Source organism: Crocodylus siamensis, chromosome 1 (genome assembly GCF_052110815.1).
Source record: "Crocodylus siamensis isolate JL-2025a chromosome 1, ASM5211081v1, whole genome shotgun sequence".
NCBI lineage: Eukaryota > Metazoa > Chordata > Crocodylia > Crocodylidae > Crocodylus > Crocodylus siamensis.
In genome coordinates, this window is record NC_143395.1 from 157,056,614 (window position 1) to 157,083,375 (window position 26,762).

General features: G+C 42.7%; 1 protein-coding gene across 5 annotated transcripts in view; it reads right to left on the reverse strand.

Moving 5' to 3' along the window:
- The window catches only part of KIF6 (kinesin family member 6), a 421,087-nt gene that overhangs the window by 201,830 nt on the left and 192,495 nt on the right, over positions 1 to 26,762 (reverse strand). For all 5 annotated transcript variants that reach the window (XR_016442273.1, XM_090046733.1, XM_090046752.1 and 2 more), the window contains 3 exons: positions 14,131 to 14,236; positions 13,215 to 13,350; positions 10,509 to 10,718 (listed from right to left, as the gene is read on the reverse strand). Coding sequence is in view for 4 of the 5 variants with exons in the window: in XM_090046733.1 (XP_089902859.1) it covers positions 10,509 to 10,718; positions 13,215 to 13,350; positions 14,131 to 14,236 (452 nt within the window). In the remaining variant the exon portion in view is untranslated. The remainder of the gene's footprint in view (positions 1 to 10,508; positions 10,719 to 13,214; positions 13,351 to 14,130; positions 14,237 to 26,762) is intronic.

Here is a 26,762-nt window from a genome sequence, read left to right on the forward strand (position 1 = left end):
ATAAGTGATGCATTGGGAGTTGAACAGTCATTGGGTAAAATGAAGCTTGGAGCGGAACCTAAGGCTTCCTCCTTACCAGGGTAGGGCTCATCCCTCTAGGCCACAGAGTTAGGTTCCCTCTTTCTTGTTCTTCTTCTGACTCCAACACTCTTTCCCCTCCTGTCTTCCCAGTGGGCTAGCTTCAACAGGCAGGTATTCAGAGCCATACCTGTTCCATAGTTTGGTGATGAAAGCACACTGTTAGGATATAGGATATATGTGGAGTCAAACCTCTTGGGGGCCTAGAAACCAGGTCTCCCATGTCTTGGATGGACTGTGCCAAATAATTAGGTTGAGAAAGAGGAACTTTCTACTAAAGCCAATGATGTCTGGTTAGGTAGATGCAGCCAACCACATAAATATCTTGCTACTTCAAGCACATGTCTTTCTAAGAAACGGTCAAGGACGACCTGGAATTCTGACCAAATATATGAGTCATAGGACAGGTTAAAACTCCCTATCAAAATTAAGGAGAGCTATGAGCCTCCTGGCCAATAAAGAACCTAAGCAGATTGAGAGAGCTGTATTGATGCACCGCAAGTGGTGAGGTAGCTCCCTGTTCATAATGCAGGAGAACTATTTGGCTATAGAGGTGAGGTAGAATGCATCCCTGCAAATGGCCTGGATACAGCTGATTCTAAGACAGAGGTATCTTAGTGGTAAAGAAGAATTTAACCCTTAGTTTCTGCTCACCCCAAAAGTACACAGCTACCTCAGGACAGCAATTTTATTACACTCATTTATTTTTGGGCCAGCTTAATGTGCCTCCAGAATCAGATACTTATCTACTCTACCAAACTGGAAGGTTCTCCAACTCTGACAACAGGAAGCCTTACATAAATCCAAAGGCAGATCCAATTAATGGAAATGCCTACCTTTCTATTCTTTCCATAAGTAAGCAGAGGTAGTTAGCCACGTTAGTCTGAAGTCAGGTAGAAGGCAGGGCAAGGGGCATCTTAGAGACTAACTGGTTCAGAGAGGCATAGGCTTTCATAGATGACAGCCTACTTCATCAGACATTACAAAATAGGCTCTTGCATATGAAAGCTTAGCCTCTCCATGGACTCAGACCTTGAAGTGGTATGTCCCAATGACTCTAAAAGCTATGTCACCTGGAGTCTCACACTCCTAGAAGGGACACCCGTGGTGAACTGGCCTGAAGGGAGGCTTCAGACAAATGACAGTCCAACCCAAAGCCCTCAATGGTGGATCAGGCAAAAGATATCAGGATCTTAATGGCCGCAAAGATGGAAGAAGGCTGCAGCAAGATGCAGCTCCCCTGCTGTCTATGGTTCTCCCTTGCCTTTGGGCCCAGATCTTCACCTTTTCAAGATCACATGGTTCATGCTTCCATGCACCAACTTCCTCACATCAAACAAAGTCACTTTAACAGAGAGCCTGGGCTCTCTGTTCCTTTAAGGGAAAGAAACAATCCAGCCAGGGGGCACTGAGGCTCGGCAGGATGCAGCAGCTGCAGGTTACCATGGCAACAGGATAATTAGGGTAATTAGTAGGGACCTGCAGGCAGCCCAGGCAGTCTGCTGATGGGAAGGGGGCAGGACCCTGGGAGGATATAAGCCTGAGGCTTGGGCTAGCAAGCTAGTTTCTCCCTGGCAGCCACAAGGTGCAGCGCTCCTGGCATCAGGGTGCCTGAAGGGACTGTGGTGCTGCATGTAGGAGCAGTGAGCCTTGAGGGCCTCCCAAGGAGCCCAGGCTGGGAGGTATGCTGGCATAAGGGGTGAGGGAAAGTTTTTCTTCTTAAAAGGGCAGAGGGCTGCTTCCACTTTTGGAATAATGTTATACCCCAGGGACTTATGGTCTGAGTTATGAGTTTTACATTGGCGGTTTAGGTTGGGACTATAGGGCAGTATACAGAGGTCCCATTGGTGCCTGAGGCACGCAGTCACCTTGAGCCTTGCCAGGGGTAGGCTCAAGGCTCAAGTAACTGTTGAGCCCAGAGTGGGCAGAAAGTGAGGCCACAGAGCCAGATAGGGGCCTGGCACCCAAGAAGGGCATGAGCAGACAGGGGACAGGGCCTCAGTGCCTGAAAGGGCCAAATCAGAGCTGGTGCCTCAAAGCCAGGTCCAATACTGAAGGCTTTGCTGAGAGGAAAGGGGCAGAGGCTGAAGCCCCAACAAAAGAAAAACATTACTGTAGCACTCATGAGGCTTGGGGAGGAATGGAGCTGTGCAATTAGCCCTTAAGGCTTTAGGTGCCCTGTAGGACACAGTTGACCAGAGAGGCCCAGTGAGGGGCCTGGGAAAAGTAGAGACCAGTAGGGTGCTGAGGAACCCCAGTGGTGGTCCAGTTGAACTGGGGCCACATTAAAGCTCATGGGCAGCCTCCCTAGTATTATTATTATTCCAGTAGCACAGAGGCTGCAAGCCCTACTCCCCCACCTCCCGCTCCCATGGGATGCTCCACTGCCTCACCAGTCTGAGTTCACCAGCCACGCCTGATGGAATTACAGAAAATGCAGGTGTTGTGGGCACTGCTCATCCAGCCAACACTCGCATGTGTGAAGGCACCACAGTGGTCCACAACAGCCTGGAGCACCACAGAGTTAAAGCCCCTCCAGCTATAGCAGGGGCAGTTGCTGTGGTGTGGGCAGGTGACAGGGATGTGGGTCCCATCCAGGGCCCTGATGCACTGGGCAAATCCTAGGGAACAGAAGCCCGCCACCACTACCAGGGGGTCCACATTGAGTACCATGTGCCGCAGCACATCCTGGAGTCTGCTGCACACCTCCAGGATGGCCTCCCCCAAAAAATGGCCCACTTAGTGGAAGCTGGCAGGCGTGGCCAGTTTGAGTAGGGCACCTCCAGCCACTGCTTGTCATCCCAGGTCTGTTGGACAACGTACAGCCACCAGTCCTGGCTGGCACAGCTGGCCCAGAGGCAGCAGGCCTGGAGGCCCAGGAGGATGAGGATGGCCTGGGTGGTGGCATCCAGCAGCATATTGTCAGCAGCCCTGCAGAAATGAGGAGAGAGTTGCCTTGTGTTGCCTCTGTGCTGTGCATGCTGCTCCTGGCCAGGGAAGTGGCTGGCCAGGAAGCAGAGATCGGGGCTGGCTTTTCAAGAGGGCTACTGGCTGTTGGCAGCTAGGGCTGGAACCTTGAGCTCCCCCCAGTGGCAGCAGGGGCCCATTGCGTGGCTGCAGGAAGTGGCAGCAGTTTGGTCCTAAGAGCAGCAAATCTGCTGCCGTGTCTCTGCATGTGTAAATGCCTGCCTGGGAGCATTTACTCTCAAGTAGTTTACTTGCAAGTAAACTGATCTCAGATCAAATCCATGTGTAGATTCACCCTCTAAAACCAAACTGGATCTGTCTTTATCCATTTTTTGGAGTGTGAAACCCTAGAACGATGTGCTCATGACAACCTGCTTTGTTTACACAAGTTGGCTTCTGTATTCTATACCAGTTGGAGCTTTTTCAAGATGTTTTGTTTCATTCCCAGATATAATGAGCTGAAATAATCAAGCCTGGAGGTTATAAATGCATAGATCATTGTGTCAAGTTCTGAGTCCAACAGGAAAGGGAGCTACATCCGAGCTAGTAGCAGACGGAAGTAGGCATTTTTGCTGCCATGGAATGTACAAACTCTTTGATTTGTTATATTACAATAAAATAAAAAAATAAGAATAAGCAGAACCTTTCTAGCTTTTTGTAGTCTAAGATCTCAAAAGACTATAAACGAATTAACCTAATACTTTCCTCTTGGGGAAATTACATTGTATTATAAATAAGGATATACTCTTACTGTTCATGTGACATCTGTCCAACTATTCTGTAATTTGTAGCCTTATTATTCTTATTTTCCATAGCAGGGATTGCTTGTCCCAGAGATATCTTCTTACTTAGTGCCTTTGACCCTGAGAAGTTTTTCTTCTTGACAGCCCTCTGGCTTTTACTGTAAGCTACTACTGCATGCTCTTATATACTTGTTTTCTTTTTCTCAAGTTTTGGTTCTTCTTCTGTTATAAATTTGTTCTTTAATTTTCTTTCTAAATCCCAATTATATTATAATCTTAAAGAGGAAAAAATGCCCTAACAAAATGTCTAGGTAGTCTAGTACAATGTCATTTAATGTTTAGCATTAGAAATCTTGTCTTACAACAGAACTCCATATCTGGTACCATAACTTTATGTATACTACAGATGACTATATAGATAAGTTATTATAAGAACCCTCTTATGAAACCTCTGGGTACATTTGCAAAGTAGTATATAGGAAATATTGCTAAACCATGTCTCTTGATAACAATCAAAGATGATGATTTAAAAGTTACACTATATACAGCTTCAGAACTTGAAGTAAAGAATTCAAAAGCAAAAGGACATTATTTCTAGGAAGCAGTATTGCTATTCCCAGTAGAAAGCCAAAAGAATGAAAAAAAAAAAGTGTGAAGTCTCTGTTGTACTTTTGCCAATAGAAGAGTTCCCCTAAGGTCAGGAATGAGGCATACTGGCAGGCCAATATGGGCTTTATCACTGACCATGTTCTCCCTAACAAGTCTTTTTTGAAGCTGCCAGCTTCAAAAATCCATTGCTGATACTTTCAAAGACAAGTTCTCATTAATTTCAACATGGATTGTGTGGCTAAATACCCTAAATGGTTTTGATGATCTTAGTTTAGGTTTTACCTCTTGAGTGATAGAAAAATCTTTTAATCACAAGAGTATATTCCCACACACTTAAATTAATATGTCTACCTCATGTAGAATGTAGGAACCTGACTTGCTATGGGTATGTGCAAATTTCTAAACTGAATATAAATAATTGTGTGCAATTGTATGCAGATCATTATGCATATTTAATTTTGAATTGGCCCTTTAATTATAACGACTAGTTTCTGTTTACAAACTTTTTAAAAAATTATCTTATTAATGGTTTCATATGAAAAGATTCTGATCTTCTATCAAAGTGATTAAACTTTTTAGATTGTGTCAAATATAACAAGTAGTGAAATCATCTGTACAGGATATTATAGTACACCCCCCTCCCAGTCAGCACACACAAACACATATTTCTCTATACCAACTATTTTTCTTCTTCTTGTTGCTAGTATAAGCCTAAAAGAACTTGAAGTTATTTAGAGGTGTTGATAGAACTATAACAGCAGTGTAACAAATAACAGCAGAATACAGTATAACTATTGTTTCTTAAAATATGATGGCTCCAGTTACATTATACTCACATGACACTAGTAGTTTTCAGCACTCTCAGAGAGTAGATAGGGTATCTTTCTTGCCTCATAACCTAGATATTATTAAAGAATCCTCTGGTTTTAAATTCATTCCTATAATTCCCTCTCAATCAGCCCATCAAGTTATTTTTAATTCTCTCTCTCGCTCTCTCAGATGCATGTAAACACACATATACCTTCATCCTTCTATAAAAAAAATGTTGCAGCATTAATCTTTTAATTCATTTAAAGATTCAGGAGGTTTTAGAAGAATCACTAATTACTGTGCAACAATAACAATTTTTCATCCAAGTTTTCAACTCTGATGTAGATTTAGCTTTTGATGTACCTTTACAAAATCCTTTTGATATAACTTTGGAGCATGGCTTGATTTTGTTAAAGTCTCAAATGGTTAAAGGATTCAATGAGTCATCTGGGGACTTCTGGAAAGCTGAATAGTTCCAGGTGACTATTTGGAACACACACTCAAAAAACATAAAAACACTAAGACCACTGCTATTTTAAAGAGAACAATATGGACCTTTTCAGCATTGGAGTTGAACATGCAGGCTCTCTCATTATTTCAATAAAACAAAAACAGATATTTAATCAAAAAACAAAACAAAACAGAAAAAAATCCCCAACCTTTTTCTGGCTTGGTTGAATGTTTTAAAGAGCCTATGCACTATGAAAATTATCTAGTGAGCCATGAATTTTGTTTCATTTTGCTTTAAAACCGAAAGATTGAAAATACAAATGTTAACCAGAAAGGAACATTTTAAAATTCCAATTAATAAAATAACCAGACTCTAGTGAAAGGGGTGAAATGGACATCACCCTACACTTAAGGGAATGTTTTCTTTCCTTGATTAGCCAAAAGCAGTAGTGTCTAAACTCACTCTACCACAATTCTTGCATGGAATTTTACCATATTTTTTCACACACAACACACCCTGGAATATAATACACATGTTGTTTCTGAAAGAAAGAATGAAGAAAAAAAGATTTTTTTTTTGTTCAGAGTTATAGCTGTACAGAGCAGGAACAGAACCTAAACTTCAGGTGAACTCACACTCCCTTTTCCCTTTACACTTGAAATCTTAGCTGCTCCTGAAGGTTAGTTCCCATGGATAAACCTAAGATTCTGAAAAGCACTAAAGAGTCTCCCCAAGGCTATGAAATAGAAACAGGGACCAGGGGCAGCAGGAAGAAAAACTGCCCTTAATAGGGTTAGTTTGATTAGTGGAACCATTCAAAAGAGAAACCATTCAAAAAGAGAGATGATTATTCATAGTTTCATAGTTTCTAGGGTTGGAAGGGACCTGAGTAGATCATCTAGTCCGACCCCCCGCCATGGCAGGAAATAATACTGGGGTCAAACGACCCCAGCAAGATGTTCATCCAACCTCCTCTTAAAAACCCCAAGGGTAGGAGCCAGGACCGCCTCTCTTAGAAATTAGTTCCAGATCCTAGCCGTCCTGACCGTGAAGTAGCACTTCCTGATATATAGCCTAAACCTGCCCTCTGCCAGCTTGTGACCGTTATTCCTGGTCACTCCTGGCGGTGCTCGGGGGAACAGGGACTCCCCCAATGCCCGCTGATCCCCCCTGACTAATTTATAACAGGCCACTAGATCCCCCCTCAGCCTTCTCTTGTGCAGGCTGAACAGGTTCAGGTCCCGTAGCCTCTCCTTGTAGGGCCTGCGCTGCTGTCCCCTGATCATGCGAGTGGCCTTCCTCTGGACCCTCTCCATACTGTCCACATCCCTCTTGAAGTGCGGCACCCAGAGCTGGACGCAGTACTCCAGGTGATGATCGCTGTCGCCCAGGTGGTCGAGCACCCGCAGCCCCCTCACCAGGTCATCACCCGTGGCCAGCACTAGGTCCAATAAGGTGTCCCCCCTGGTGGGGCTGTGCACCTCCTGGGTTAGATGGAGGTCCTGCACTCTAAGAACCTACGTGAGCGGTCAGACCTGGCTGACTGCTCCTCCCAGCAGATATCCGGGAAGTTCAGGTCCCCCATGACTACCACATCTTTAGCCTTCACTACCTCTGTGAGCTGACCTAAGAATTCCTGGTCAAGCTCTTCTCCCTGGTTGCGAGGTCTGTAGTATTAATTTCTTTGAAGTGAAAACAATGAGTCCACCCTCAGCTGTCTGAAGATGGAAGCTACAGCTGCTGCCCTGTGAAGCAGGAATCAAAGCAGGGTATTTCTATCCTCAGCAGAAAATCAGCTTCCCTGCTGAATACATACCCCCAATTTTGGGGGGCTGATTTTTGGGGAAAGGTGCATATTATATATGAGAAAATATGGGATTTACCTGACTGATTATAAAACAAAGTTGTGACCCTAATGGAACATTCAGATTTAACTTCTGCTTTCCAATCTTTGCTGAGTTGTCTACCTTCTAGGGAAATAACAATTCTGTAAATATATATTTTTAAATGTTACAGACAGAATACTTGTCATTTAGTAGGAAAAGGATTGGAAAGAATGAAGAAAACCTATAACTACCCCCAGGACAAGAAGGTGGTGTTTAGAATGTATGTTATGATCTTTAATCTTATTCCAGAAGTCCCATGCCAAACCACTGTCCTCTATCCTCATGCAGATGCTTTCTTAAGACTTATTCTTCCACATGCCCACAAGCAATGAGTCAATTATATTTATTTTTATTAATTAAAACTCCCCAAGAAATTGTTCCATCATGATGTGAACATTCCCTATCTGTATCCCCCATCTGTTCCAAATAAAACAATAATTAAAAAATTGGGTAACAGTATGTGCCTAAATGTTAGTGAACCCCCGCCCCAACAATGCATACTTATTCTTAAATACTCTTAAAGAAAACCTCCTTATTAGAAGAAAGTGCAGAAACCACTGTACTAGCTTCACTTAAAAAAATTCTTAAAAAATTCTATTTCAGTTGTTAAGAGGAGAAACAGCCCTTCTGAAGAGATCATCCTCACATGGTAAAGGTATTTTTAGTGCATAGGCTATATTAAACAAATATTTTTTTTCATGTAAATTCAGCTTTTCCTAACTTGCTTGGGTAAGATAACAATTCTTGAAAACTTCTCCACAGTAATTTAAACATTTTTCACAGAAAGCTCTAATATTTGCATACTAGAAAAGTAGGCTAGAAGGGACTTTCAGAGGTCATCTAGTTCAACCCCCTGCCAGAGGCAAGGCCTATCTAAACCATCCTATACAAACCCTTCGTCTAGTCCATTAGTAAAACTACACCATCATCTCTGACACAACTACAAGGCACAAGACTGTAACCAGCCATATGTAAAGCAGGGGGACAATGGTAGCCAATGTCTTGCTGCTGCAAGGTTTGTTAAAATACATTCCAGTGATTCAAGGAAAAGGGCCACACCTCTGTTACAGAGAAAGGCAAAACCTCCTCTTTAGCAGAGGTGTGGGGGTAAACAAGAATTCTGCTTTTGCTCCTACATACTAGTGCTACTCAAACTTTGCCCTGTGGAGCAGTAATATCTGGCCTACGGTGCTCCCCAGATGTCTGGAAATTTTGCATCCAGGCAGCAGTGGTAATTAATGCTGCCACTTCTCCCCCATCACCATATTTCCAAGCCCATGGCCAGACAGCATGATCTTGTGCACCAGATTGGGCTGGCATGTGTGGCTGGGCCACTGGGTCTGATCTGCTATGTGCAAGACCAAGGCTGGGGCTGCGGGCCCAGTCTGGTGCTCATGGGGCTGGGACTGGATCCAAGTCAGTGGGTCCAATTCAGTATGCATGGGGCTAGGACTCGATCTAGCACATGTGGGGCCAGAGCCAGGGTCCAATCCAGAGCATATGGGGCAAAGCAGTGGGCCCACTCTAGTGTGCAGGTTCGGGCCATGTGCTGGACTGTTCCTGTAAACCCCATGCTAGATTAAGCCCACAGACTGATGCCATGCACTGGATCTAGCCCAGGAACTGACCCTCCACCCCTAATCTAGCTCACAGCCCAGAAAGGTTGGGCACCACTACTATGTACTTTGGTCAAAAGTCAATAAGACAGTTAAGATTAATAGTGGTACTCACATTGGTTATAAAGTTAGTCAACTGTTGAAAGAATTTGTTGAATTGAGGCCTGAGTTTGACTGTTTTAGCTTTAATAAAAACCATTACAATAAAAACTATTACAGTGTTTTATGAAAAGTGTTGGGTAAAGCCGAGGGTTGCCCTGTATTATGTGGAACACCAAGGATGCTTACTCTAAACACTAAGAATAAATTTTAATATCCTTAAAGATTAAGGACTTCAAATGAGATTTGTGTGTGGATATGTGATACTGCTGGAAGCAGAACTAAACTTTTTTTTTCAACTGAAGAAAAATTACTGTCTTATACTGAAAGAAAAGGCAAGAAAGAATTTGAAACTTACTGGTTGTCTCTTAAAAGAATTCATGCAACTAATGATGCTTGGATTGATTTCCATCAATTTGCATGATTTTCCCTTTTCCTTTTAAAATCCAACACTTAAGAAGGATGTTGTTTCCTGGATTACATAATGAACAGCATCCTCAACCAGAGGCGTGATGAGCAGCTTCTGCATCTTGAGCCCAACAGCAGCTGCAGTGGCCAGGCAGGCAGTGGTGACAGCAGCTACTAATCTTGTACTCCTTCATAATTGGCGTCCAAGGCTACTGCATCAGTCACAAACCCCTACTGTCCTTACCAACATTCCTGAGCGTATTATTGATTAAAAATCTTGAGAATGCCATTGTCTTTTTTATACATCACTTTAGTAGGTTCTTTAACACGATTCATGACTGTTTATTGAAAACTACCTGTGCACTGCTGTTGACAAAAGGTGGATCCAGGGGGGTGCACTGGTGTGAATGCACCCTCTTCCACTGCTGCTGCCGCCACCCCCAGCTGACCTGGGAGCAGGGGTGCCCCAGAGCAGCTCCCGCTCTGCCGCTGACACAGACAACAGCTCTGTACAGGGTACTGTGAAGACAGCAGCAGTGACAAGAGGGTTGCCTCTTTCTGCACCTGCTGCTCCCCAAATGTGATCTCCAGTGGTCGGGAGCAGGTGGTGGAAGGAGCAACCTACCCCTTGCTCCTGCCATTATCTCCAGTTGATGCAGGCAGCTGGGTGTGGGGAGGGCTGGGGGAGGGGGAGACGGTGAAGTCAGAGAGTTCTCCCTGCCTTCCTCCAGCTGCGGACTGCAGGAGCAGCTGCATGGGGATCTTGGCTGGCCAAGGACAGCAGTAGTAAAGGTCACAACGTGAAAACTAGATACTTGTATGAAAAATTAATTTCACTAACCTGTTCGCCTGAGGAGAAAAGCAGCTCTGTGTACTGAAGGGTTGAAATCTTTTGCCTCTTTTACATTATCATGGGTGGATGTTCTCTCACCTTCCTCCAAGCTTACAGAAGAACTCTCCAGGGTTGTATGATCACTAGAGCCAATGCTGAGCTGAAAGAGGGAATCTTGTGTTTTCTTTTTTTCTTTCTTTAACATGTGCACTAGAATATCTGCAGGGCATTTTAAGGAAATTACCTAGTATTGCCTTTCTGAAAACAATATTAATCTTTTACTTGCAAACCCCTGATCATGCAAGTAGCCCTGTTGAATCTAATAGAACTATTTAGATATGCAAAATTTATTCAAGTGAATATAAATTTGTAAAGTCAGTAGCATATTTTGTAAGTATATGTATTTGTACTCATTTTCCCAATAGTCAATTCATTTTCTTGTGAGCATAAGTAAAATCACTTACTGGTCACAGCTATTTATCCTACTCAATCAACGCTTTGATAAATGTAGTAAATATTTTAAAGCACTGCTGAATAGTTGAAATGTTAAAATCTAATTTTTCTTTCTAAATAGGTGACATTCTATCTAGTTTTATTATTCCACAACACTGAAACATTATCTTATGCCTTACAAGTTTCATACCAAACTTAAACTGCAGGTTGGAAATCTGAAATTTCAGAGGTGGATTGTCAAGCACAGAATAAAAGAAAAGACACAAATCATGGATTTAAATAAACACCTGCCACTTATACTACATAGTCATTAAAAAGATTTTTGGTATCAAATATTTTAAATAAGGAGCATAAAGATTTTTCAATGAAATTCAGCTAACATTTAGCAAAAAATCGGTCAGGTAGTTTGAATCCCTATGAGATACTTTTAGACACTCTTCATTTTAATCTTAATGTATCAGGTAAATGCATGCTAAAAAATTGGGCAATATCTGAGGAATATTATCAAGTTGTCTAGGTATAAAAATGATTTGCCTTAAGAAGTTATTCTTATCATAGCTCCTAGAAACTATCAAAATACTTGGGAACTCTCATAAGTAAATGACAGAACAACTAGTTCCAATACCTTCATCCCAGCAATCACAGCGTTCATTTTAGTTGTAAATTGTACAATTGTTTAGGCTGAAATATCTACTTCTTGTGCCTAGTAAACAAGTTCTGAGTTTAACTTGGAACCTTAGGCTGTTTGCAGATGTTTAAAAAAACCCAAAAAACCATGCTTTACTTTAAATTTCATGTGCCCCCATGCCAAGCCCAGCGCATGCCCAGAAGAGGCATCATGCTCACTGGACCCAGCTAGCTAAACATCTATATAAATCATACATATACATGCTTTAGTGGGGCTTTTTGGGTGCTTTTATCTAATAGCTGATTGAATCAGATGTAGATAAAAGCGTTAAAAAGTCCCACTGAAGCGCCCAATCTATACACACAGGGTGGAGCTAGGTCAAAGTAACACATTGCTTCTTCTGGCAAAGCATATTTTTTTTCTTTTTTTTTTTTTAATGTCTGCATGCAGCTTTAAATGTTAAATCTGTGGAGCTCTGATTAAAACTGACTATTGCAAGAAATATGTCCTCCCTGTATTTATACAAACAAAGCCATGTGTGTACATCTGGCGCAAGTGTATGTGACTATTTGGTATGTGTTTTGTTGCTGCTTCACTAGTTTTTTTTTAAACTAATATAATGATTTATATCAGGAAGTAACACTTCTGGTAGATCCAGAGGTTAAAAGCTAAAAGGTGTTCTAAGCCAAGTTTATAGCCAAATTAACTCCTCAATTTTCTTTACAATGACCATCTTGTCTCCGGTGCTTGATGCATCAGGAACTAAGAAGTGTTCCTACCATTTAACTTCATCACTATAAAGCATCAATTAGAAGCAGAACCCACTCACATTTAAAATACCAAACTTATGTGGAACTGTTGAACACAAAGAATGCAGTTAATTTTGTTTTTTAATAAAGCTGAATTCTAAAGCATCTCTGCTCTCCATAAATTTACATATTATTTGCCAATTTTCTTCCATTATTCAAGTTTTGCCTACAGATCAGCCACTAACTCAGGGACACGGTAATGCTGTGGTCTGCCTGCAATTCTGTCAGCCAGCTAAAAATAACTGTCCTTTCTACATCTTGCTAGGCTCCAGCTACTCAAATTTTTCCCGTGAGTCAGTAAAATGGACAAAGCACATCTAAGTAGTTTATTTTTTTAAATAAGCACATAGAATAAAGCTCCAGCTTTAATTTAAATTTTAAAGTTGGATGTAAAGTACACAAGTTTTACATTTATTCTAAAGGCAGAGTCCAGTAGTCCCCAAAGCAGCATTTCATTTGGCTAAAATAACACTTACAGGAAATTCTATTCTTTGTAAGGTAATAAATTGTTCTTTATATAGTATCAGAGTTTTCCATTCTAGACACATATTTTCATTTGCTTGCAGAGAAGTTTCTAGACCCATATGTTTGGATCTGGGTCAGAACCTCGCTCAGGCACAATTAGATCCAGCATTCTGACCTGGTCCAGAACTGAAACAGGACCTAGTCCAAAGTTGGGACGCTGCTAAACAGAGAGAGAAAACTGAAAACATGCCTAGTATATTAGTATTGGAAGGAAGGAACAATCCCACTTCGTATACACTCCCACCTCAGATTGTAACCAGATCAATTTAAGTGTAAATTATTTCTTTTCACGAAGGATACTAATTTCATTGTCTCGTTGCTGAAGAATTTCTCTCAGTTTCTTAAATTCCTCTTTCCCCACTGAAATATTCTTGTCTCCAGTGATGTCAGGTGCAAGAAGATTTTTATCAGGAATCTTTGTGTGAGTCATCAGTTGCTATGAAATAAAAAAGGATATTCTTTTTATAATATTCTTACTCTGTTCATTTCCCCTATCACTGTGTGACTGTCTACTTGGACTAACAGGCTTGAAAGTCCCTTTATGGATCTCTGAAAAGGAAAATCCTTTCAGTGGCTGACTGTAAATCAGTGGGCACAGCTACATGAGATACTAACTGCAAAGTAGCCTAATAACATTGCAAAGTAGTGTTGCCAGTTCCAGGCAAAAAGCCATGCTAATATGTTACTGTAAAACTGACATAGAATTGTCTATCCCAAGAGAAATACTATCCGGGGACAGAGAACAAATCATACAGACACCCATGTTCAAAGGTAAGTCCTAAAAAGTTTCCAAAATAAGAGGTACAAACAATTTATCCTGGGATATTGCAAAATATATCTATAGAGTTATCCTGGGACCACATCACTGAATCAATGGCAGAAAAGTGGCAGAGCATTCAGCTGATCATTAACCCTGATTAGAAGGATGATGCATGTACAATCCAATCCCAGGATATTTCTGTTTCAGGATAAGCACAGCTACAACTTGTCAAGGGACAAATGCAACATCTGTTCCTAGCCTAACTGTATATTCCATCTATTTCTCAAATCTATTCCAGTCTGCCATGAATTTCTCAGACCTGCTGAGCCCCTACATACACTTCTCTGTTTTCCAAAACTTTGTCACTGGTTTCCAGTTCTTTCCTCCTATGTCCTCTAATGCTTTCAGTTCATTTGTGGAGCTTTCAACACATCCTTATACAGGTAGAGAACATACCTTTATATGATTAAAACAGTATTTGATCTTGCGCATATCAGGTCCAACATCCAGTGTACTCTCATGATCAGTATCTTCAAGAAACTTTTTGATTAGCTCATCCAATCTGTAGGAAAATAGGAGAGAAAATACCATAAAGTCCTCACGAGAAAGTAGACAACAGTAAATTAGTGACTCAAGCTTGCCCAGTGTCAAATTCTGAGCTGCCAAATGTGTTGCTTTTCTCAGACTATTGCTTTAGGGCCATTCTATTGCAATCTACCTCTGTTTTTGGTGCCGGATTTTATGTTTAATGTAGGAAGGACAGCAAAGGAATCTGGTTATTGATTTTATAAACAGTTTGGAACTAAAACACATTGAAGAGAATCTTTTGTTTTCCGGCATCTTCCATAATTTAAATTATTTATAAGTAGTTTTCTCATGCTTTCATATAATATAATTCTATGAGTGACGCTTCAGATAGTTTGTGCCAGGATTTTTCCATATATGTGTATATGCATGGAAATGGAAAATTGAATTCTTTTTTACATGGAGGATATTGACAGACATGTGAACTTCACTTTCTAGTTTCAGTATATAAAATACTCCAGTAGATCATCAGATACAAAAATATAGTTCCCTATCTCAACTACTCTCTCTCTCTCATACATATCTATCTATCTCAGACCCAATGCTCATTTCTGATTGCTGAAATTATTACAATTTTTATTTATTGATTGGGGCCAAGTAAGAAAAAAAAATCTTGTTCTATTGAAAGCAGGTCCATTGAGAACATGAAAACCAGAAATGATAGTGTTTTGTTTTTTTTATAAATCAAATGATGCCCTGGGATGGGGAAAACCTGCCCAGGGCAATGAAACTGCAAAGCTCATTTCACTGAATATCAATAATTTAATTCTATCAGCAAACAGTGTTTAGAATCTGGTAGTTGAACAGTGTTTGGACACACATATCTGGATGTCCCATTTTAGGAAGAATGAAGGGCAGGATGAGTGTTTGTTTGGAAACCCAATGCTTTCCTAGACTGAGCTTCACAAAATAGTAAAGCTGTCACAGGCTAGAAATAGATATCACCAAAAGAAGCAGATCAGCTATGCTGGGATGTGTCCCAGCACAGCAGATCCATTTGTTCCAAGAAGGGTTTCTGGGAAGAAATGGGATCCACCTGATGAAGAGAGGGAAGAGCATCCTTGCAGACAAACTTGATAACCTAGTGAGGAGGGGTTTAAAATAGGTTAACCAGGAGATGGAAACCAAAGCCCTGAGGTAAGTGGGGAAGCAGGACATTTGGGGGAAGAGCAAGCAGGAGCGAGGAATAGGGGAGGTGCTCTCATACTTCCTGAGAAATCAGGGCAATCGACTCATTACCTCAGGTGCCTGTACACAAATGCATGGAGCCTGGGAAACAAGGAGGAAGAACTGGAAGTCCTTGCACAGTCACAGTACTATGATGTGATTGGAATAACAGAGACTTGGTGGGGTAGCTTGCATGACTGGAGGACAGTCATGGATGGGTACAAACTGTTCAGGAAGGACAGGCAAGGGAGAAGAGGAGGAGGAGTTGCACTTTATGTAAAAAAGCCATATGATTGCTCAGAGCTCCAGTATGAAACTGGAAATAGGCCTGCTGAGAGTCTCTGGGTTAAGGTTACAGAGGAGAGCAACAAGGATAAATGTCATGGTAGGGGACTGCTGTAGACCATCAGACCAGGACAAAGTGATGGATGAGGCTTTCTTCAAACAGCTAATGGACGTTTCCTGATCACAGGCCTGTTCTCATGGGGGATTTCAATCACCCTGACATCCACTGGGAGGGCAATACAGCAGTGCACAGGCAGTCCAGGAAGTTTTTGGAGAGTATTGGGGATAACTTCCTGGTGCAAGTGCTGGAGTGGCCAACCAGGGGCTGTGCTCCTCTCGACCTGCTACTCACAAACAGGGATGAACTGGTGGGGAATGTAGTAGTGGATGGCAACTTGGGCAGGAGTGACGAGATGATTGAGTTCAGGATCCTGAGGAAAGGAAGGATATAGAGCAGCAAAGTAAGGACCCTGGACTTCAGAAAAGCAGACTTTGACTTGGTCAGGGAACTCATGGGCAGGATCCTCTGGGAAGCCCGTCTGAGGGAGAGAAGAGTGAAGGAGAGCTGGCTGTACTTCAGAGAAGCCTTACTTAGAGTGCAAGAACAAACCATCCTGATGTGCAAGAAGACTAACAAGTATGGCAGAAGACCAGGTTGCCTTAGCAGGGAACTCTTCAGTAAACTAAATTACAGAAAGAAACCTTATAAAAAGTGGAAACTTGGACAAATACATAGGGAGGAGTATATGAGCATTGCTCGGGCATGCAGGGATCAAGTCAGGAAGGCCAAAGTGCAGTTGGAGTTGCAGCCAGCAACGGACATGAAGAGCAACAATAAGGGTTTCTACAAGTACATTGGTAGCAAGAGAAGGATCAGGGAAGGTGTGGATCCCTTACTGAATGAGGGAGGCAAACTTATGACAGAGGATCCAGAAAAGGCTGAAGTGCTCAGTGCCTACTTTACCTCAGTCTTCACAAGCAACGTCAGCTCCAACATTACTGCACCAGGCAACAGTTTGGGGAGGAGGTGAGCAGCTCTCAGTGCTGGAAGTACAGGTTAGGGACTATCTAGAAAAGCTGGAGGTATACAAGTTCATGGGGCCAGACAAGATGCACAGGGTGCTAAGGCGGTCGGCTTATGAGATTGCAGAACCAATGGCTATCATCTTTGAAAACTCATGGTAATCAGGATGGGTCCCAGATGATTGGAAAAGGGCAAACATAGTGCTCATATTAGCAAGGGAAAAAGGAGGATCCAGGGAACTAACTACAGGCCAGTCAGCCTCACCTTAGTCCCTGGAAAAAATCATAGAACGGATCCTCAAGGAATCCATTTCTAAGCACTTGGAGGAGAAAAATGTAATTATAAACAGTCAGCATGGATTCACTAAGTCATGCCTGACCAGCCTGATTGCCTTCTATGATGATGTGACCGCCTCTGTGGATGCAGGGAGACCAGAGGACCTTGATTTTAGCAAGGCTTTTGATACAGTCTCCCACAGCATTCTCACACGCAAGCTAAGGAAGTATGGGCTAGATGAATGGACCGTAAGGTGGAGAGAAAACTGGCTGGAGCATCGGGCTCAGAGAGTAGTAATCAATAGCTTGATGTCTAGTTGACAGCTGCTATCAAGTGGAGTGCGCCAGGGACTGGTCCTAGGGCTGATTTTGTTAAATATCTTCATCAATGACCTGGAAAATGGCACTGAACGCACCCTCAGCAGAGGTCGAAAACAATGGTGAGGGGGCTGGGGGACATGCCTTATAAGGAAAGACTGAGGGAACTGGGCTTATTTAGTCTAGAGGAGACTGAGAGGGGACTTACTAGCAGCCTTCAACTACCCAAGGTTGTTTTGAAAGAAGATAGACCTAGACTGTCGTCAGTGGTGGCAGATGACAGAAAAGGAGCAACCGTCTCAAGTTGCAGCAAGGGAAGTTTAGGTTAGATATTAGGAAGAATTTACTCACTAGAAGGGCAGTAAAACACTGGAACAGGTTACCCAGAGAGATGGTGGAAGCTTCATCCTTGGAGGTTTTTAAGACCCAGCTTGACCAAGCTTTGGCTGGGATGATCTGGTTGCAGATGGTCCTGCCTTGAGAAGCGGGTTGGAGTAGATGATTTCCTGAGGTCCCTTCAAACCCTAATTTTCTATGCTTCTATTTCTCTAGGCAAAACACATCACCCATTGTCTCACCTGTTCATGCTGTGGAACAAGGGGCCACATCTTCTCCTGGTGTTTGAGGGGCCCAATCCTGCATAGCACTGGGCCCCTGAAGCTCCCAAAGACTCTGCCCAGCTTTCCCTGCTTACAGAGATGCACCCCAAGGGAATTTCTGGGTTGTGTCTCTGTAAGCAGGGAAAGCTAGGGTTTCCTGTTTGCAGAGATATGTCCCATGATTTTCTGAGGGGCTTTTTGGCAAACAGAAAACCCTCGCTTTTCCTGCTTAGAGAGCGGCACTCTGAGATTTCCTCTATCATGGGGCTTGAGGGAACCAATCTTGTGCAGGATGCCTGCTACAATAAAGATGTACATATTAATGCCACCTTTGCTGTGGGCACATATTTTGGTCATTTGTGGTGCAACAAATGACATGAACATCTGTTTACTTGGTCTTTGTGCCAACATAAACAGGTTTATGGCAGCACAAAGACAACAGAAGGTGATGTCTCTTTCCATCCCTTGTTTCCTGATGATGAAGAGTGAGTGCTCTTTGAAGGTTGCAGATTCATCACACATTAATGGAATAGGTTTGGCATTAGTTTCAGTAGATAAATCCTTGGAAGTCTGGAGGGTGTGGGTTGGATATGGAAACTGGAAAGACATAACAAATATCTACTACCACCCAGCTCCATCTTTTTATGACTTTTCTATTCCAGCAAGTTTTCCAGGGGATCTTTAAAAATGGGCAACATATTACAAAAACTACTGCTGTCTGTCTACCATGGCCCAGGTTAGTTTTAGCTATTTTTTGCTTTTCTATTTCTTTTATCAGAGGAGAACATGTGAGCCAAATACTTTGTCTATATCATTCATTATGTACTTGGTCACTGACATAAACCACTTGGCAACAGATTTCCAAAAATTCAAGAAGAGTGCTATTCTTGCATGCTTAATTTGCAGCCCCTGAATATTACTATAACCTATAGTCTCAACAAATGCAGTCAAGGGCTTCTTTTTCTTCTAAGTTTATGCATGTCTAAATGTCTCTAATTCCTATGATCTTTCTTGAAATTAAGCACTCATATTCATGGAATTAAAATCTGTACCCTGTAAAGGAACCATTTATTGCTGATAGATACATGCAGAGGCATACTAAGGCACACACACAGATTTCTTTAAACCAAAATTGGGGCAAAATTCTGACAGTTTTCTCTACAAGATATACTTACTGGAGTCACTGCCTTATACAGGCAAACAGCTTAAGGATAAGGCATTAAAAAAATTAAATGAGTTTTAAAAGTGTTCCTGGCATAACAAACATTTGTTTCATAGGTTACAGGAGAAAAGAGATGTAAGCCTTCTGTGGGGCACTGGTCAGCAGCAATAAGGGCTGGGTTCAATTTTGGGGTACTAAATATATTTGACCTTGGCTTGAGCCTCCACCCAGACCACCTGGGAAACACTAAATTAATTACTAGGGTGTCCTGCATAAATAAAAACCCCTCCTTGCAAGCAGTGTGAACACAAAGACAGACTTATTACAGAAAACAGAAAGAAAAACCAAAAGGCATTTAATAAAGTCTATCGGTGGCACCCTCTTGGGGGAGGCTTGACCAACACACATTAAGTCTGAGACCTGGGGCTCCCCAATGGGTAATTCCAGGGGCCTTCACCCCTATACCTGCCCTTCAGTAATGGGCTGGAGAGGTGGGGCCCACACTGGAGAATCCTATGAGCTGCTCCTTGGGTTCTCCGTGCTGCGGGGAGCTGCTCAAGACCATGGATCCTTCTGCATTGCAAGGGGCTCTGTTGCTCCTAGAGAAGTGGTAGACCTCCACTTCTGCATGGTGGCTTTGAGGGGCTAACTGTGGTTTTCGTCAGCATACTGCACCCCAAAAATTCCTAGTCTCAATCCCAGCTCTGCTGGGCACAAAACTGCAAAAGAACTCGAAGGAAAGGTCAGGCCTATCTTGGCTTGGGCCTGAATTGGGCAACAAGAAGCTGGCTGGGCCTATTCTGAACTGAGGCCTGGACAGACAACAAGCAGTAACACATTTCACCCTGGCTCAAACTTTGCCAGGCTTTAACCTGGACCAAATCTGGCAGCCAAAGATACAGATGGAGTTCAGCTGTACAGCTAGGCTCAAACGCAATATCTGTGAAACAGCAAAAAGGGCCCACATCTATAGGTGCAGCCTGGGTATCCAGTCTCAGCTAATCCACAATGCTGAGACACTACAGTTCCCAAACACAGGGGGGCCAGTAACTGCCAGGACCCATCATTCCTGGGCAGTTTGCTCCAGGGATCAATACCCCCATGACATGAATCCACTTAAAAGAAAAAAAAGAAAAAGGGAAAGAGGGAGGAAATAGGAGTGTCAAACTCCAAGGGAGACTTTCTCTCCCTGCACCTGAGGCTTTCACATCCCATAGCTTTTGCTTGCCTCTCCAGTGAAGAAAGGGAGAGATCCCCCCATGGGGAGCAGGTTTTCTGGCTCCCAATTCAGTTATGCAGCCCTCAGCAATCCCGGGAGAAAAAGCTTGAAACCTTAGTTAAGTTTTTCTTATATACCTGGTGTGACATCACCCAAGCCTTGTCCAGTTAGGGAGTGCCACAGTCCAGCGTCTCTTACTCATCTGCCTGGAGGATCTTCCGCTTCCTCTGGGCAATAAGGCTAGAGGGCTTTACATATACAGGCCCAAAACAACAGGGGCCATCTTGCTAACAAAACACATACACACAAAAATCCACAATACACAACCCAGGGTGTGTGTGGGTGTTACAGAGATTACCAAGTACTAAAGACTGAAACAGTAGTTTCAAGCATTACTGTATTTCAGCATTTCCCAACCTTTTAGTTCCAGGGGCACGTTTACTGGGCCTCTCCCATCCCATGGCACACCAGTCGAATGCGGAGCAGGGAGGGGGCGAGTGGCCGGGTGCGGATCAGGCACATGGTGGTGGCGGTGGGGGGTGCGGCTGAACATAGTGCATGGATGCAAATCACTGGCTGAAGCCATGCCCCCCCATGTCTGTCTGTGCGTCTGCGGCAGCAGCAGGCGGGGGCGTGGCTCCAGCCCCAAATTCCACAGCACACATGGATGTGCCTCACAGCACACCAATGTGCTGCGCACACTGGTTGGGAAATGCTGCTATATTTGCTGGTGAAAATAGAGAAAACTGTTTAACAGATGACAGACAGATGTCTCTCGCACACACATGCAGTTCCCACAACTGGGGATAGTCTCAACAGATAATGGGGAAGGGAACTATCTCCACTGACCCCACTCTATGCCAGGACTGGGAAATACAGGGAAAGTCTGTATTGCCATTGACAATACTACAGCTATTCTGTAGACAAACATAAGGATTCAGTATTCTCCACCATCCTTAATATCACATTACATACATTTAATGAGAAAAAAGTTTTAAAAATATTTCTGTTTTTACAAGTGGGAGCTGATCCTCAACATGAGGTTGTGTAATGTTACAGCATTAATGAGAAGATGCTTTCAATCATATGCTGTTTCCCTCAGCTGACAGCAGTTTGAGATCTTGGAAGCAATCCAAAACTATTCATGTCAGCTAGAAGGTTTATATTATGACCACTACCACGTTAGCATTGCAGCGCATTTCAGGGAGTTAGATAAAAAGAGCATCATACTTTAGAAGACAAGAGAATCATAAGGAAGAGAGAGGAGGTAGTATGAGCTCGTTTGTAACAGTGTTCTGCTTCTCTTGAAATACAACATAATTATCTGCAACTTCAGTAATTTACTGGCAAATTAGTTAAGTGGTAAGTATAGACATAAACTGGTATTTTCTTTCCTTTAAATTACCTGAAATCCATTTAAAATGTCCAGCATTTTGAAAAAATAAAAAAATAAAAACACATCTTCCCAATTCTCTTCTTGTGGCCTGAAGACCACACATTGACTGGACTCAAAGTTTAGTTTCAGATGCAACGAGTTAACTTTGTTGTAGCAAAATCTAGATTAGAAGTGGTTAACCAATTCGGCTTTTTTTGCCACTTCTAAAGAACAGTGCTTCTTCAGTGTTTTAATATAGACCTTTATGCCAAAAAGGAAGAATTTCCTGAGCCAAGGATGAAGTGGAATTTCTTGCCAGTAGGGAAAGGAATGGAAAAAGCCCTCAAAACTTCATAATTAAGCAAAAGAACTAAAAGAGTTTTCTTCTGGTTTATATTCTGAATATTCTGAACCATTAATAATGTGCATATTAGTAGAAAATATCTGTGTATCCAGCATAAACACTGTTTTGCAGGTAAGAATTAGAGGACGAGTTCCTTAGGTAACTTTATAGTTTGACAACAAAAAGCAATACAATCGGAACATTCTGGGAGCTCTTCCAGTACATTCAATTATTAAACAAAGGTAAAAATAAATTGATGATGCAAAGCAGATGCGATTTGAGGTTTCTTTTCTTCTTCTTTTTTTTTTTGCCTGAATAGGCTATAGTCCATAAGCTAAATTTACATTGTGATTTATTAATGAAGGGACCAGGAAACAATTCAAACATTCTCATAATATTTAGAGAAAGCCAAGATTTGCAGCTTTACAGATGGAAGACAATAATACAGTTCCTCCCTTTTCCAAAATGCTCATATAATAATGACAACAGAGTATGACAGGAAGGAAAACAACAAACAAATGCAGAGAGAAGGAATGCTGACTATAGGACAAAAACATTTTCTGTCTTTCTTTCTTTCTTCATATTATTATTTGAAGGTGCACAAATATATGCATGTGCTTAAGTTGTGAGGTTTAAGAATGGAGGAATGCCCTCCCAGTAAAGTACTTTACCAAGAGGGATTCCCCAAAAAGAGGTCCCACAAGGTATGGATATTTTTTGGCATAACAAGTGTAACATTTTAAACAAACTATAAACAGGTCAATAAATGAAAAGCAATGAATGTAGACTTTATAACACAGGGAGATAATACACTTTGCCTGAGATTAAGAGAGTCACCAAGGCCACTGACAGATATTAAAAGGAAGGCAAAATGGGATCTAATGCGTGATCCCAACAACTGTGCCCCCTGCCATGCTACATGTGCATGGCAGGAGGCATGATTGTGGAATGAGCATCAGATCCCATCATGCTTATTGCCTGTGCAGGAGGAGCCGAGGATTATGATCCTGGGCTCCCCCTGCACTGGTATTCTTCACTCCTGTGGCTGGAAGCCCTATTAGCTGATGGAGCTCCCAACTGTAGCACATGGCGTGGCCTGGGAGGGGCGGGGGCAGCTGGGAATTCCAATTAATTGACCAGGCTCCTAGAAGCAGGGGTGCAGGACATCACCTTCTGTGGCTAGGAGCTCTGGACACTGCTGGGGGTTCCACCCACAGGAGCACAGGGTGCCCCCATGGCTGGACACTCTGAACACTAATGGGGGCCCCAGCAACTGAAGCACAGGGTACCCCCTGTGGCTATGAGCTATGATCACTACCAGCATTCCCAGCTGTCCAAATGCAGGGTGTCCAGTCCTCATCCCTTTTCTGGTTGGGAGCTCCAAACACAGCCAGGGGGCACCCATGGGGGTGTACCATGCACTTTAGTGGTTGGGACTCTCAGCATAGATCGGAGCCCCCAGCTGCGGGGGGACATCCTGCACTTCCATGGTTGGGAGATCCATCAGCTGACCAGGGTTCCCACCTGGGGAAGTTCATTTGTGCTTCCCTAGCTGCAATCCCCAATCAGCTGACCAATGCATCCAGCCTCTAGTGTACTCTGTGGGGAGCAGGGCATGGGGTAGGGATAGGTGGGATGAGTGTGCCTGTGTGTGAGTGAGGAGAAGTTTTGGCCCGATTCGGCGGCCAAATCTCCAAATCCAAATTGAATCAGGAGACCAGTAAAAAGGTCCAAATCAATTTGAAGCTTTCCAAATTGATTCAGAAAAGATCTGAAGAACTTTGGAGATTTGGGCAGTGCCTGCTTGCCTGCAGGGAGCTGGACCCAGACTCCCTGATGGTAAGTAGGGGCTGGAGGAGAGGGGAAAGGACCATGAGGGGACCCCCACCAGGCCCCATCCCCTGACTGCTCTCCTAGGACCCCTGAGCACCTCCTGGCCCCTGCCCACTCTCCCAGCCCCACCCTTGCCACCCCACCTGGCCCCAGCTCCAGTTCTTTAAAAAAAAAAAGAAGCCCTGCACTCACTGGCTGCTGCCAGGCCTTGGGGAGGAGGGGTTGGGGTGGTGATTCCCACTGCTGTGTGGGGGGCTCTGCTATGAGCCCCCATCCCCGCCCGCTCTCCCAGCTCCATTGATAGCTGCCCCATCCAGCTCCAGCTCGTGGTTCCTTGAAAAAAAAAAAAAAAAAGCCTAATGAAGCACGCAAACAGAGTTCATGGCTGAGCCCAATTAGCACAGGAAACACACAGTAAATCATGCAACTTTGGTCAGGGAAGAAACATTTTTTCTTAGTCACAGAACAGCCAGTGAAACATCAGACTATAACAAAAAAATCTCAGGGTTTCTAAATCAGCCTTGTTCTCAGAGATCATCTCATCTGTCAAGGAGGTCTATCCTGTTGTTCCTGAAGCAGATGGTATTTAGAGCTATTTCCCGATTATCTGGGCAACCCTAAAATGCTATTAACAGCTTGTATACCCAGGATAGGGTAGTGTCTGCATGCACTCAAAATAAGTAGTGTCAGAACAGAAATTAGTGTTGAAAATACTGACAAAAAATTGTGTATTTTGGGAGCACATTTAGAGGAAGAATGAGTTTGTATGTTTCACAGCACATTTTAAATTAAAAGTTCATTTTGCCACTGACTTTTCTGTTTCACAATGCCTGAACCACTGCCATGTCCCCTCCAAGATCTTTGCTGGCCTAACTACAATCTCTGTGCCTTACCCCAACCAACAGCCAGATGGAGGGATCAAGAAGATGTGGGTGCATCTACATGTGCATTAATGTACTTTAGTTAATATGCATTAAATCCATTGTGAGGTACTAAGAAAATGCACATTAGTCTGTCTTAATGAACATTAACTAAACAACATGTTTTTTAATTGACGCTTAATATGCATTAATGGGCATAAGCTATATAACACTTTAATGCACATTAAAATAGGCTAATGCTCAGTAAAGCACATGTGTAGACATGCCTTATGAGTCTACATTGTGACTTGGCTGGATGTTCCTATGCAATTCATCAATAATCTAGAGAAAAGTCAAAGCTTTTAAACCTATGATATAAAACAGATCAAAATTATTAATGGTGCTGCCAGGACATTATTTTTCACCACCTGTACTATATGCCAGCAGAAATATTCATCTAGAAGGAGTTTTTTCTTCTGTACTCAACTTAAGTTCCTCAAGATTAATACACTGACAAATCAGGACTTCTTTATTTCTTCCTTTTGTAAGGGACTGATTTGGAAAAAAACTCCTATTCTTTCCAGATTTTCCTTATTTTAAAATGTAAGCAAATCACAAGTCTTGGGCACAAGTCCATCAATGACAAAAACAGTATACAAAACTTTTTGACTCTTAAAAATTAAATGAAGCCAATTTAGCTCCTTCACACCATCCTCATTCAAGCAAAAGACTAAGTACTGAGAAGAGCTTTCCTCAAGAAATCAAGGCCTTCTCATACCAAAAGGATAATTACATTCCACAAAGAAGGAGCTTTTGCTGAAAACATCTTGCTCATAGTTTTGCAGATGTTCAGTTTAGGAAGCTCAACTGTATCAGCTGATCTCAACTCCTATGGCAAAGCAAGGATGGGGACACAATCTCACGAATAATTGGGACACAACCTAAACATTGTTTTATCTACATAGAAAATGGAAGCAAAATAACTAATTGGTTGTAAATTGCATCTTCATTTGTTTCTGTGTAAATTGGTGGGGGGATTCTCGTATTTTAGAATAATGATTTACCAATAAAAATGACTGAAATTGTAACAAATCATGTCAGAATAAACACCCGTGTTCTGAAATAGGTTTGTCAACCCACAGATCTGTATTGAAATAACTAAACATGTAAAAGATTTACCCTTCTACCCAACTATTTTTACATACTGATTTTATATAACTTTTACATGACTATTTTTACTTTTTAAAATAACTAAAAGTGTAAAAGACTAATAAAAGATTTGTTATTACATAGAAAATGGAACTGTAAACAAGTTTTCTGGAATTAAAAGTCAATATCAATAGGAAGCTAGTTCAAACTTTAAAAGCCAGGGACAGGCAACCCCCAGCACACGTGCCAGTTAGCGCCATGTGGAGATACATTTCTCTGGAGCAGCCACAGGTCCCAGTGCAGTGGCAGGCACTGGGGGTAGGATAACACAGGCAGGGTTCTGTGTGTGTTCTGCTGACCCTGCCCCTGTGCCTGTGGCGGTGCTTAGCACTTCACAAACTCAGCCATAGACACAGGAGCAGTGTCAGTAGAACCGCTGACTGCATCCCTGCCTGTGTTCTGCCCCTGGTGCCTGCCATGGTGCTGGGGGCGGGGGGGGCGGGAAGGAAACCAAAAGCAGGATGGTGGCTGCCACTCACCCGGGCGCCTGCACTGCTGGGGAGGGCAGGCAGGATCTGGCAGCTGGTCCTCATAGTTTCTTCCCCCTCTTTCCCTTTCCCCGTCTTTCTCTTTTTCTAGGGACCTACAAAATTCATGGCAGAAGTGAGGTGCAGGGCAGCACCTTTAATCTTGCATGATCCCCTTAACTGGTTCTAATTTGTGTTCTACATGTGAACTAAAGCCACTGAAGTTTCCTGTAGATTCTGAAATTCCTCTTATGTATTTTTCCCTATTTGTGTTGTTATCAATTATTGCTAATTCAGTAGGTGGGGCAAGCTACGTAAGATTTTTCTAACCAGTGCATTCTTCTCCTCAAGACTGTTGGGCTCTCTC